The following is a 13,775-nucleotide window of genomic DNA, read 5'->3' as shown; positions in this document are numbered from 1 at the left end:
AAACATAACTATCCTAAAAAGGCACCAGAAAGTTATATCTGAATCCACAATTAAAAATATACAAGATTAAATCATCATTGCTTGCTAATTCTCCTGGTTTAAAACTGCACAGTGAACAAAGAAGCAGTTTCTCTAGAGACATCCTCATTTTCTTCCTTAGATCCCCAAATCGAAAGCAGCGACATACCACCTGCCACAGATGATGTTTCCACCACGTCGGGCTCCTGGGAGCTTCTGAAGTCAGCCTCCCCGGTACCCGCCTGATCGTCCTCGCTGTCACCTTGCTCATCCTCGGAGGAGGAGGACTTCTCGTCGGAGGAGCTGGCAAAGATGGCCTTAAATAGGTCCATGGATGGGCGGCTCCCTTCCCCCTCAGTCTGTGAATCCACACCTTTGCTTACATTCTGTGTTAACAATGAAATATAAGAGTCAGGAAAAAAGAAGCAAAGGTGAGGGGAGACAGACATTCTAGAAACACACACACATAAACACTCTTAGGTTTATGCTCAGGTATGTGGGTCTCCACACCACACACGGTCTAACTAAACAATGACCACTCCCATGGCATTCATTCAAGTGATGTTTCTGATTCAACAACTGTGGAACAAGTCGACTGGTAGAAAGCCCCTCATGGAGACAGGTCATTAATCAGAATTACAAGGACTCACAAAAATGCAGCAGGAACTAGCACAGTGACTCTGTCCTGTTTTCGAGAGTCTATCAAGCCTTCAGCGGTCCATGATTAGAGAGGTTAATAAAGGGCAGATGCCTGAACCTAATTAGGTCAATTGTCTGCTAAAACAAAACTGAACCATTCTCCCTTGAATTTAAGCAAGACCTAAGGTCTTACAGTGTCCAAAATGTCAAAATGTCTAAGACGCAATTCAAAATTACTTGGTTTACAACCAACCAGGAGAACCTAAATTGGCTACAAAACAATCGATCGACACTAACCTCAAAATGACAAAAATGCTGGAGTCACGTGGAAGATTTATAGAGCAGCTTTTATAACCGAGCTCCAAGAATAAGGTCGAACAGATAGAGAGAGAAAACGGTCTCAGCAAAGAAAGAAAAGGGATAAAGGAGAACCAAATGGGGATTTTTAGAAATGAAAAATACAATAACCAAAATAAGAAATTCACTAGATGGGCTCAAAATAACAGCAGAACAGACATGACAGAGGAAAGAGTCAACGAACTTGATGACAGATCAACTTGATTTGAACAGAGAGAAAAAAGACTGAAAAGAGGCCTGTGGGCCAATATCAAAAAGTCTAACATTTATGTCATCAGAGTCACAGGAGGCGGGTAAGAGTGTGGAGTGTGGAGCAGAAAAAATATTTGAAAAAATAATGGCTGAAAATGTCCCAGATTTGGTGAAAGACAAGACTTCAGGAAGCTCAGCAAAACACCAAACAAAAGACCCTCAAAGAAATCCACACTCAGATACATCATAATCAAACAGCAAAAACCAAGGACAAAGGGCAAATCCTGGGCAGCCAGAGGAAAGGCCACGTCTTCCTAAGGAGAGGAACAAGTTGAACAATGACATCTCTCATCGGCAAGCAGGAAGGCCAGAGGGCAGTGGTACAACGTTCGTAAAGGGTTGAAAGTCCTGTTGACCCACAATTCTAGGTCTGAAAATAACACCCTTCAGAAATGCAGACAAAACAGACATCTGCAGATGGAGGAAAATGAAGAGAACTGCCCGCATGGGTTGGAACTGCCCTAAGAGAAATGCTAACTAAGCGGAGTCCCTCGGACAGAGGAAATGATGGGAGGGAGGGCTGGCACTCTGGGAAGCAAGGAAGAGAGACGGCAATAGTCATATCCAAGTAAATAAAACGGACGATCATCCCATCAGTTCCTTAAACATGTCCAACAACTGAAAGCAAAAATTAAAACACTGTCTCATGAGGTTTTCAGTGCGTGGGCACATAATACATAAGGCAACCTCATAAAGCCGGAAAGTGAAGGGGCCAACAGGCTGGTCAAGATTCTATATTCCACTTGAGGTGGTAAAACATGTCAGTTCTAATGAAACTGTGAGAAATGTATGCATGTATATTATAGAGCAATCATTTAAAAAACAGAGTTAATGGGACTTCAGACCAGGTCACGAACTCACGGTTTGTGAGTTCAAGCCCTGTGTAGGGCTCTGTGCTGACAGTAAGGAGGAGCCTGTTTGGACTTCTCTTTCTCTCTGCCCCTCCCCCACTCACAGTCTCTAAACAAACAAACAAACAAACTTAAAAAAGGGGGCGGCACCTGGGTGGCTCAGTCAGTTGAGCATCTGACTCTTGACTTCAGCTCATGTCATGTTCCCACAGTTGTGGGGTCGAGCCCCTTGTCGGGCTCTGTGCTGAGCGTGGAACCTGCTTAAGATTCTCTCTCTGTCTCTCTATGCCCCTCTCACTGCTCGCACTCTCTCTCTAAAATAAAAAAAAATAATAATAAAAAGATAATACTGATGAATCCCAAAGGTACAAGTCTCAAGAGTTTATATATGTATATTGTCTGGTTCCATTTATGCAATATTTTTTTAGATGTTTTATTTATTTTTGAGAGAGAGAGAGAGAGACGGCGTGAGCAGGGGAGGGTCAGAGAGAGAGGGAGACAGAGAATCTGAAGCAGGCTCCAGGCTCTGAGCTAGCTGTCAGTACAGAGCCCGATGCGGGGCTCGAACCCACAAACCGTGAGATCATGACCTGAGCCGAAGCCAGACTCGTAACTGACTGAGCCACCCAGGTGCCCCCCCAAATTTTTGTAACATTTTGAAAAGAACAAAACTATAGAGACAGAGAAAAGATCAGGGGTTGACGGGTTTTGCAGGGGAGGGCACGACAGCATGAGGGAACGGGGGCAGGGGGGGCGGAACCGATGGTACCGTTCTGCATCCTGGGTGTGGTCCGGTGCCATAAATCTGTGTCTGCCCGAAACCTCACTGAACTGCACATTTTAATGCGTGTTCATTTAAAAAATAATTTTAAATGAGGCTATTAGAAATAAAATCAACTTTCTGATAATTTCAGAGAAAGAAAAAAAAGGCGACACAAAACACTCAAATTCTCTGAAGATCTGCATTGCTGCTATTTCCTAACTTATAGATTCCTTCATGTTCTAAGAAAGTAAGTTCCTCAGACACTTCTCCAAAGAGGACATCCAGATGGCCTACAGGCACATGAAACGATGCTCAACATCACTCATCATCAGCGAAACACAAATCAAAACCACACTGAGATACCACCTCACACCAGTCAGAGTGGCTAAAATGAACAAAGCAAGAGACTATAGATGTTGGAGAGGGTGTGGAGAGATGGGCACCCTCTTACACTGTTGGTGGGAATGTAAACTGGTGCAGCCGCTCTAGAAAACAGTGTGGAGGTTCCTCAAAAAACTATCCATAGAACTCCCTTATGACCCAGCAATAGCACTGCTAGGGATTTACCCAAGAGATACAGAAATGCTGATGCATAGGAGCACATGTACCCCAATGTTCATAGCAGCACTGTCAACAATAGCCAAATCATGGATCATGGCCTAAATGCCCATCAACTGATGAATGGATGATGAGTGGATCAAGAAGATGTGGTATATATGAGAAAGAATGAAATATGGCCATTTGTAGGAAAGTGGATGGACCTCGAGGTGAAATAAGTGAAATAAGTCAGGCGGAGAAGGACAGATACCAAATGTTGTCACTCATAGGTCAAACAGGAGAAACTTAACAAGGGACCATGGGAAGGAAAAAGGCAGGGGGGAAGAGTTGGGGAGAGAGATTGAGGCAAATCATGAGAGACTTCTGAATGCTGAGAACAAACTGAGGGTTGAAGAGGGAGGGGGAAAGGGGGGTGATGCCATGGAGAGGGGCACTTGTGGGGAAGAGCACTGGGTGTTATATGGAAACCAACTTGGTCATAAACTATTAAAAAAAAAAGTAAGTTCCTTTACAGTTTCTATTCAGCAAGATGTCCACACTTGATTGATATCTTTTTTTAACAATAACAAGGAAACTATTAAGTCTGAGCTGAAAGGAAACTCAGGTACTTTCTTTTTAAAAAAATAAATAAACACAAAAATTGTTTTAAAAAGAAATAAAACCAACTTTTTAGTAAATTCAACTTTTAACTATTAGACCAGCAATCTTTTACAAACCCAATGGATATTTTCTGTATATTCCCCATAAAAGAAAACACACTGAATTTTATTTCAATGGCTGATGCTAAGTGAAAGCCACCCCTGGCAAAGAAGTTTATACATTTCCTCATATGATCAAAGATATGATTGAAACTACTGCAATGTAGAGCAGGTGCTGGCAACTACAACCTATGGGCCAAATCCAACCCACTGTCTGCTTTGTAAATAAAGTTTTATTGGAACATAGATGAACCCAATTTTCTTTCCATACTGCCTGTGATTTCTTTCACATTCGACAGCAGAGTTGAGTGGTTGCAATAGAGACTATGTGGCCCACAGAGCAGAAAATGTTTAATACCTGGCCCTTCGCCGAGAGCTTGCACATCCCTCCTGTCAAGTGATGATGAAGCACCACCACAGAGAAAGAAACCACTGCAGCCAGCCTGGAAGAGAGAACCTGGGAGCCCCAGATACCTTATCCGAGGGCGACTCCGTCTCATGCTCCTCCTCTCTGATCACTAATGGACCGGCCTCCTGTTTAGGTGGACCAACTTTTGATCTAGCCAAACTTAAAAATTCGCTAATGGAATCTTCTTTCTTTTCTTGTTTAGATGTATCCCATCTGGACGGTTTTCTTGATTCTGAAAGGTAGGACACAGACATCAGATCCGAATTTGGCAAGCAAGAGGTAAGCTCCCCCCTGCAGCTCTTTCACTCCCTCCAGAGCGCCAGCACACCAACCGCGGGCCAGGCGCGGTACGACGTGCTGGGGACGTGCCAGGTGCCGAGGGAGAGCCCCAACCCCAGACGGAGTGCGTCCGGGCTCTCACATGAGCTACCGTGCCCACGGGAGCGACTCCCTAACTGGACGGAGAGCTCGCACCAGTGCACCCTTAACACTTTCCTTCTGCCTTCCCCACGGGATCAGGGTTGAGACCACGTCAGCACAGGGGCCCGAGGAAGCCCCACTCACTGTCGGGACCACGTGGCTGTGGCACTTTCTCACTTGCCACTTGAGCAGTAGGCGAGGAAGCAGTCTCTGGGAGCGTCAGAAAGTTGAAGACTGAGTATTTGTCGCGTTTCACTCTTGGTAAGCCAACCAAAGTTGAACTGTGGGGTGAAAAGAAAATGTATGTGTGTAATTTTAAATAACAGCTGTGGGGGTAACAGCTAACCCTTGAGAAGTTTCCCGTCTCATGATTTTCACCACTAGCGCTTCTACTTGCTCAGAGGTCCCTGAAGGAGGTTATGCTTCCCAAAGCAGTTTAGAGATTTGGAATGGCTGGTGTTAGGGCCCCTGAGGATTTTCTTATTATAATAAGAGCTAGAATTTAACTTTGAAAATATATTCCCATTAAGGAAAAGTTCCACTGCTAGACATGTACCTAAATTTTCTGACGAGACCTCAGATTCGACTATATGTGCTTTTGTGTAGTTTGTGATCAAATAAGAAAGTGTCAAACCAAGTAACATTTTAAATGTAAACTATGTGTGATTATTAAAAAGGCGGCAAATTAGACAAGCATTAAGTTTTTGTAACTTGACATTATCTGAGTTGCACATCTTTGATAGAGAATAAAGTTTGCTTTCTGGATGTTAGATAATTGTTTTTTTAGTAACAAATTACTAAAGTTAAATCTGCAAAATGTGCAACGCTAAGCATTTACAAGTAAATTCATCTAGAAAAAGGGGACTTATATGAGTAGGTTAGGGGAGACCTTGCGCTCGTATGGGAGAGGAGGATTGCTCCAACTTACTCTGGATACGGGTCAGGGACATTAAACCTCTTACAGAGAAGCTTGTCAGGATGCCACTCAAAGGTGTCACGCGTGAGTTTCCCGAACATCTTCATCTTCACAGCCGACTGCTTGTCATTGATGTCGTTCTGGGAAAAGACATTTATTCCATTCCATCAAGTGGTTACACCACCGACCCGACTGCTCTTTCACTGAAAGTTTTCAAGCAGCCTTCCAAGTTTTCAAAACGGCAGTTATGCTGCACCACTGATGCTAAACTATATCGGAAGCTAAAGGCATAAAATCGTTTTTTATTCCATAACGCCGTGCATATTTTTCTCATTCCACTGAGGGATCTAAAATAGTTGTTTTAAATTTACAATCCACAGACCTCTTGGTCTCGAGGGACTTCCACTTGGTCGGAATCGTCCTCCTCCTTGGCATGCGTGAACCTGGAGGCCAAGGTCGAATGGGAAGACACGTACAGCACGGCTGCCCGAGCAAACTCGTCCCGCTCGCGGCCTCGCTCCCATTCCGTCATGCTGGGGTCCAGGCAACGCTCCAGGGCATCTGGGGGACAAGGAGCAAGAACCCGCTTCACTCTTAGCAAAACGGAGGGCTTCGAGGGGAGCATCCAGGGGCCCCGCGGTACCCCGCACCCCAGTTTGTAAGAGCATGGTGGGGAGTACCTGTCCGGCTGTATCGCAATCCCCTCAACATGATGCTTTTATTGAATTCTGTCTACCGCACAGAACAGAACAAAACATTTGGGGCTCAAGCTCAATTAAATAAATCCTTAGTGGCTCAGTCAGTCAAGCATCTGACTTCGACTCAGCTCATGGTCTCAAGGTTCGTTGAGTTTGAGTCCCGCATCAGGTGAGCTCAGGCCCCACTTTGGGTGAACCCCACTGTTCTCTTTCTCCCTCTCTCTCTCTGCCCTCACTCACTTGAGCGCCCCCTCTTTCTCAAAACAAAACAAATCTTTGAAGCTAGGAACTTGCTACTGCTCCCAGACAGTGATGGGTTTATCCAAACCATATTCCTAAGTCTTGACAGAAAAACACTCCTTCTTCTAACTTTTGGGGTTTTTTTAATTTAACAAATAAACGCTGCGGGTGGGCTCTTAGTAGGGAATGAAGACACAGTTGTCCAAGATCTGCTTTCAAAACCGACCCCTCGGATTTGCTGACGAGGCTCACGAGAACCCCTGCGAACGACGGTGACCCCTCTCCTCGGTCTGGCCACACTTACTCCGTAGATACAGTGACTTTTCCCCCTTGTAATGGTTCAACAGCCAACTACCTTTTTAAGTCAAACTTAGGGCTTGACGATGAGGATTTTAAGACCACGTGGGAGAAGACCTGTTCTCTTGGTATGAAGTGCAGCACTCACGGAAGGCAGGCCTGCGCACAGAGCCAACGGTCTGCGGTTTAGCAGCCGCCGCTGCCGTGTTCTCCACGTCAACCCCTGTCTCTGGGACCTGAGATACGGAGAAACGCAAGCTACGTGTTCCTGCTTTCTGAGGTCAAGGGCCAGGGACTGACATATTTGCACTCTTTGCAGCAGGACAAAGCAAAACACTCATGGAGTGGGACACTCGGACCTTCCGTCTAGGACAAGGGCCAGAATGGCAAGATGGCTTCCACTGGCTGAGAAGTGGGAGACCCAGGCCTGGCACTCACCTTTCTGACCCCGTTTCATATTTACTAAAAACGCTTCATATCGTTTTTGCTTTTCTGGATCTTTTACGAAAGGTTTGAAGCTGCTGGCTCTCGTGGCCGCTGTCCCACCACTCAGTGCCACGTGCCACGAGCCGGGCCCGGTGTCAGGAGAGGAGGGCTGGAGTCGGCTGCTGGAGGCCTTCTGGGCCAGACTCCTGGCCTTGAGCTGAGCTGCTTTCAGGTCAGTTGCCTGCTTCATTTCTTTGATTCTCTCTTTATCTTTTTGGGACAGAAACTCTAACACTGAAGTAGATGAACCTAAATATGGAAGAGATGAAGAGTTACCTAAGATGACCATCTTGACGTCTCTGTGGTACCTACATGCTCAGTGTCACGAATGTCCGTGACTGGAGGACCTTCCGTTTAGTTCGTCATCTGTCCGCGTATCCTGTCCCTGGGAACCAGGCAGTGAGGACAACACGCCTCCTCCTTTACACCCGGCAGAAATCGAGGTCAGTACTTGGATGTTTATTGGGGGAGTGAGTGGTCCTGGAGCAAGGAAGCTGACATCCTGGGCTCGCGACCTCCAGCCTGAGGTGGCCGCTGCCTCCACGGTCCCACCCAGCGCAAGCCCCGGTTGAGAGCCACCTGCCCCTTTGGCATTCACTCCTGTCACAGCACCCACTGCGCACTGTCCTGGGCCCGGAGGACACTGCAGACAAGGTCCGTCCTGCTCTCCTAGCTGGGCATGTGGACAACAGAGAAACCCAAAGTCAACAACGCCAGAGGATGGCTACAAGAGGAAGACCGTGGAGGAAACAGGGCAACATGACTGAGGGAGACCTAGAGGGAAGGGCGGGGAGGGGGCACAGGGAGTCACTAGTGGACGTGGGAGGCCAGGGGAAGTCTGGAAGGTGCCTCCAAAGAGACAATATCTGTGGTGAGTTAAGTAAAATGAGGTGCCGAAGTAGGAAGGAAGAGCAGAGGCAAAGGAGACGGCGAGCATCAAGGCCCTGACGTGGCGCGTCACGGTGGCCAGGGTCAGAGGGCAGGAAGCAGGATCACAGCGCTAGACCTCAGGGCCTTAAGGGAGAACAGATAAGATACCACCGGAAAAGTAGACAGGGCTGGGTCCCATGGTCCGGTGGGGAGTCTGCATTTGTCCTCAGTGTGAGAAGTACTGGAGTGTTTAAATAGGGGTAGTAATATCACTCAGTCCGTCCAGCTGCCGTTGAGGGGAAGGGACTGCAGAGAGGAAGGCGGGAAAAGGAGGCTGATAATGAGGCTCTGCAATAGCCCAGGCGAAAGAGGGTGGGTGCTCACTCCAGGCCGGAAGCGGCCCAAATGCAGATGCGATGGCATCGCCAGAGCGTTGGGGGCAGCGCAAAAAGGAGCTGCTAATGGACTTGGGTGGGCAGGGATCAGGATTCCTACATCCTGGTCCAAGTAGTAGGTCACTGGTGGCATCGTCCACGCCAAGGGGAGGAGCCTGGGAAAGGAAGTGGGGAACCCAGACTTCGGCTCTGGTCTACTGTATTTGAGATCCCTATTAGGCTCCCAAATGGCAAGTCCAAGTTCACCTCTCACAGTGGGCCTCTCTGCACCAACCTACAGGGGATTCTGCACACTTGTCCACACTCTCAGATGCACTCGTTCCTTTTAGACTTGCGGGAAAGAGCTACAGCCTCCTTGGCCCTGAGGAAACAAATCACATGGTCTCAGGCCGTGCAGGGACAGGGAGGGCACCTGTGTCCCTGGTCTGCACCGCATTCCTGGCCAATTACTACACGTCTGAAAACTGCTGAGCTTAAGACAAGGGCTGTGTCAGGGCCCCTGGGTGGCTCACCTGACTTCGGCTCAGGTCATGATCTCACAGTTCGTGGGTTCAAGCCCCACGTCGGGCTCTGTGCTGACAGCTCAGAGCCTAGAGCCTGCTTCCGATTCTGTGTGTCCGTCTCTCTCTGCCCCTCCCCTGCTCATGATCTGTCTCTCTCTGTCTCTCAAAAATAAATAAATATTAAAAAAAACCAAACAGACAAGGGCTGTGAAATCAATGGCACAACCCAAGCTTATGTTAGAAAACAAGTCTTAAGAGGTAAAGGATGCGCACACTGCTCAGTGGCCGCTCACAGTGAACAGTTTGGTTCTCACAGTGTGGGGATACTAAATCACGTACAAAGAGTCACTGAAAAACAACTTTCCCTTTTGATTTTAGTGACCCCAATTATTATCAATGCAATGTTCTTAATCTCTGCAGCACATACCTGGAATGGGCGTTTCTCCCAGCAACTCCGCCCGCTTGGAGGCATTCAGCTGGTGCCTACTGTGTGTCCCTGGGTCAGGCCTTGGCCTTCCAGCTGACTCTGACAACACCTGGACTAAGTGAGTGTTCTCTGAGGTTGCAGCTACCACAGGTCTGAAATAATGTACTGGTCGATAGTCTCTTGGCAATTCAGGTGGTGGGTAAGTCTTAAAAAAAAAAAAACAACACAAAACACAAAATTCAGAAGGGACCGGCTGTGTAAGATGACCATGTTTGACTCACCCAAGAGAACCCGTAACCCGTGAGTGTTGTTAACCCTGCCCGTGCCAGGCCAACCTCCAGCAGGGGGGTCGTGCTGGGAACAGCTTCTCCAGGGGTCCAGCCAACATCCATTCTGGATCTGGAGGGTCACCAGGACTGCACTGTTCTAATGACCGCACATTGTTAATGATGCCCCTGTCCACTTCTGCAGAGAGGTGACAACATGCGTGTGTAATGTGATAGGAAAGATGACAGTAGGTTACTCAGTGTATCGGCCCACAAGCAGAACCGGCCTACTGTAAATCAGAAAACTTAGAAAAGTCCTGATTCGAGGCTTAGAAAAGAAATAATGACTTTAAATAAGTTATTTTTCAATTCAGAATTATTTTTCTGGTTACATTTCCATTCCAAACTAGAGCTTCGGAATTTATTTTTTGGAAGTATTTTTAATTCAAAAGCTGACTGTACTGAAATTGAAATATTTTTGAGAAATTCAGGCATTGATGATGACAGAACGGATACACTGAGAGAAGGTAGCAGGCACTTTTAAATGGCTGCACGAAGCGGTCTCCCCTGCCCTGAGTCTACCAAGCATGTATTTATGGACAGTTTATTTAAGCCATTTTCTAGATGTTTCTGCTACTTGAAACCCTGAGCTCCGAAACCAGTGACACATGGAATGCTCTCGGCCGTGGTTCTGGGGCCCACAGAGGGTTTGACGACAGTGATGCCCGCGTCCCACCCCACAGAGCTGGCGCCAGGCGGGGTCTCCCAAGCAAGCCGTGTGGCTGAGCCACGCAGCCTGGGTCAGCAACTGGCACAGTGACAGCCTGCTGAAGAGGGCTAGTGTCGCTGCCAGGACACGGCGCTGTTTACCGTCGCACCCTGACCGCCTTCTCGAGCAGACGGGCTCCCAGATCAGCCAGCAAACACTCTCATGGCCGCGACACACAAATCCAGACGTGCGTGGCAGAAAGGGAGGGGTGCGTAGCCACGACTCCTATCAAAACCCCGTCGGATTCAAAGCCTGCCACTCCCTCTGCTAAGTCACTGCTCCGCTCGGCCTCTGGACCAACAGGCCGGGTTCAGGCGCCGGATGTGGGAAACTTGCCCGTGAAGGCCTTCGTGGACACAGGCTTCTCTGCACTGTCCCACCCGGAGCACTGCTCCAGCGCGCTGCACCTCAGGGGCCCCCGGGTCGATGCCCTCTGCCCCCCTGCAGTGAATCGGTGCTTCTGAGGCTGTCCTTGGGGGCCAGGACTCAGTCCTGGAGGAAGTGGGTCCTCGAGCCAAGTCCAGCGAGTACGTCTCGGCCTTCACGTAAAACACTAGCATCGTCCTTTGACGTTACTTGACCTTTCGGGTAATAGTATCCGTTTACCACGTGCCCAGAGCTGTTCTGAGTATATGCTGCTCGCTGTTACAACACGTTTTCACAACTAAACAAACCAAAGCTGCTGTACCGCCAAAGGCGCTTGTTTAGGCAGCACTGCCGCTGGCTTCCCGTTCTGAAGAAGCCCAGGCCGAGCCACAGAGGCTCGTAACCAACGCCCGCCGCGCACAGAAACGGAGAGCAGAGTGAAGAATGGGACAGTCTACAACAGGGATGCCAACAAGGCGGACGGCCGCGAGCCTGACTGAGCCGCCCGCACTGGCACCCAGCGGCTCCGACGAGGGCCCCAGACGCCGGCCCGGCGAGCTCGCAGGGAACAGGACCGGCGGGAGGGGCCCACGACGTCTCCCCGGGACCTGCCCTGCGGGACCTGCCCTGCGGGAGCCTCTGTCCCTCCTGCTGGGCCCCGCGCGGCGGCTGGAGGGACCCTGCCCCGCCGGCCAGCACTCTTCACCGCTTGCGGAGGAGGCAGCGGTGGCGGCTTCGTGGCTTCGTAAAATTTTCCACTTTCCCTTAAGTTACGTTGCCCTTGGAATTGTGCCAATTCCATTTTCCCACCAGTTTCTAATGTAAGTCTTTTTTTGATGGAAATAACCACTGCCTTAAAACTTGGATTTAAAAGATTAGCGACTCAGCAGCGCCTGGATGGTTCAGTCAGTTAAGCGTTGGACTTCGGCTCGGTCACGATGTCAGTTTATGGGGTTGAGTCCCGTGCAGGGCTCTGTGCTGACAGCTCAGCCTGGAGCCTGCCGCCGATTCTGTGTCTCCCTCTCTCTGTGGCCCTCCCCTGTTCACTCTCTGCCCCTCTCTCTCTGTCTCTCAAAAATAAACATTAAAAAAGTTCTTGTAAGGATTAGCAATTTAAAAAATAAAAGATTAGCAGTTAGCTATTTTGGATACAATGTGTTTACTGACCGACACTTCTACTGCAGAATATGTTTCCCTGAACAATGACTCGTAATTATGCTGTTGCTTTCTGAGAATGGAATTTACTTACTTTTCAATGGTTAATATAATAACTCACATTACATAGCAGCAAACATTTTAGGTACTACAGCAGTAAAATAAATAAATAAATAATGTTTCTCCTTACTTTTTTAGAAGATAAAGGTTTAGAAGCCAAGGAAAATCCATCCAAAATTTTGCCAACGTATCGAAGATCTTTCTCTGATTCTACAAAATAATGTCATTGATTAATTCCAGAAGCAGAGAAGATTAGAATAAGACAAAAGACGTCAATTTTTTTTATCTCCCAGAACATAAATACCACACGTGTTCACGGTATCTCGCAGAGAGAGCAGTAAAGGGGAGGGAAGAAGGGCAGGTCAAGCCATCACACCTCTGTTGACTTGGTGACCGGCAGCCCGGCCCGCGGCCCCCTGGGCAGATTAGGCTGTCCCGGATGTGGGGCCACGGCTCTCCAACACGAGGACCTCAACGTTGCTTTTAGAAACGGCCCAGCTTAGGGGGACCCAAGATAAGGTGTACCAAAGAATACACTCTAGGGAGTAAGAGATCTCAAGAAAATACGTCAAGAGCACAAGTACGGATATAAACAAAATCCTAACCATAAAAGAGTCACTTCTAAACCCAGGTGAAGAACCGGAAGGAGACCTTCCCCCAATTTCCTCAGCAACTGTCCAAATAAGGCACAGAAGGCAATACAAGCAGGCCGGCCTGTAGCCTACTCTCAGTCCAAGTTAAAAGGTACTTTTGTCTTGTTCTCAAACGAAATTCTAAGAAGAGATAAAGATCACTAAAGACCACTCAGGAAAGAGAATGACCAGTGCCCCCCGACTCGGAGCCAGGGAGTGGCCACTGCTTGCGGAGACAACCCCACAGATGGGGCTCCGTGGTTCTCAAGGATTTCCTGAGCCTCGTGGTTACAGCAAAAATCCATATATACGAGATGCATTTTCTGTGTGGCTGTGTGGTCCTGAAGTAGACGTGGCCACCCCGTGGCAGGGGGACATAAGTCTTCAGCCGCTTACAACGCAGCACAGCCCTATAACTATCCTCCCCACAAAAACCATTCTTTGCACTTCAACTCATGTTGAACTTTTGTACCAGCTTCTGAAGTTCCAAAAGTTCTATGGGGTAATTTGAGATTAACGTTCACACTCTTGACACCCCTAGTCACAACAGCCGAATTACGGAAGCAGCGCAAGGGTCCATGGATAGATGAGTGGATAAAGAAGATGTGGTATTACACACAATGGAGTATTACTCAGCCATAAAGAAGAATGAAATCATGGGGCGCCTGGATGGCTCAGTCGGGTGGGCGTCCGACTTCAGCACGGGTCATGATCTCACAGTTTGTGGATT

At 48.2% G+C, this 13,775-nt stretch overlaps 1 protein-coding gene across 3 annotated transcripts in view; it reads right to left on the bottom strand.

Moving 5' to 3' along the window:
* GPATCH1 (G-patch domain containing 1) overlaps positions 1 to 13,775 on the bottom strand; it is a 39,385-nt gene that overhangs the window by 8,142 nt on the left and 17,468 nt on the right. The window contains exons 9-16 of one of the 3 annotated variants that reach the window (XM_029925452.1): positions 12,544 to 12,623; positions 9,798 to 10,002; positions 7,555 to 7,851; positions 6,264 to 6,442; positions 5,894 to 6,021; positions 5,110 to 5,246; positions 4,611 to 4,777; positions 188 to 404 (exon numbers count right to left, since the gene is read on the bottom strand). In XM_029925452.1, the coding sequence (XP_029781312.1) occupies positions 188 to 404; positions 4,611 to 4,777; positions 5,110 to 5,246; positions 5,894 to 6,021; positions 6,264 to 6,442; positions 7,555 to 7,851; positions 9,798 to 10,002; positions 12,544 to 12,623 (1,410 nt within the window). The remainder of the gene's footprint in view (positions 1 to 187; positions 405 to 4,610; positions 4,778 to 5,109; positions 5,247 to 5,893; positions 6,022 to 6,263; positions 6,443 to 7,554; positions 7,852 to 9,797; positions 10,003 to 12,543; positions 12,624 to 13,775) is intronic. The other 2 variants (XM_029925453.1, XM_029925454.1) reach the window with 2 other exon arrangements.

The sequence above is a fragment of the Suricata suricatta genome, chromosome 16, assembly GCF_006229205.1.
Source record: "Suricata suricatta isolate VVHF042 chromosome 16, meerkat_22Aug2017_6uvM2_HiC, whole genome shotgun sequence".
Lineage (NCBI taxonomy): Eukaryota > Metazoa > Chordata > Mammalia > Carnivora > Herpestidae > Suricata > Suricata suricatta.
The sequence above is the reverse complement of the archived record's forward strand: the minus strand, read 5'-3'. Positions and strand labels throughout refer to the sequence as shown.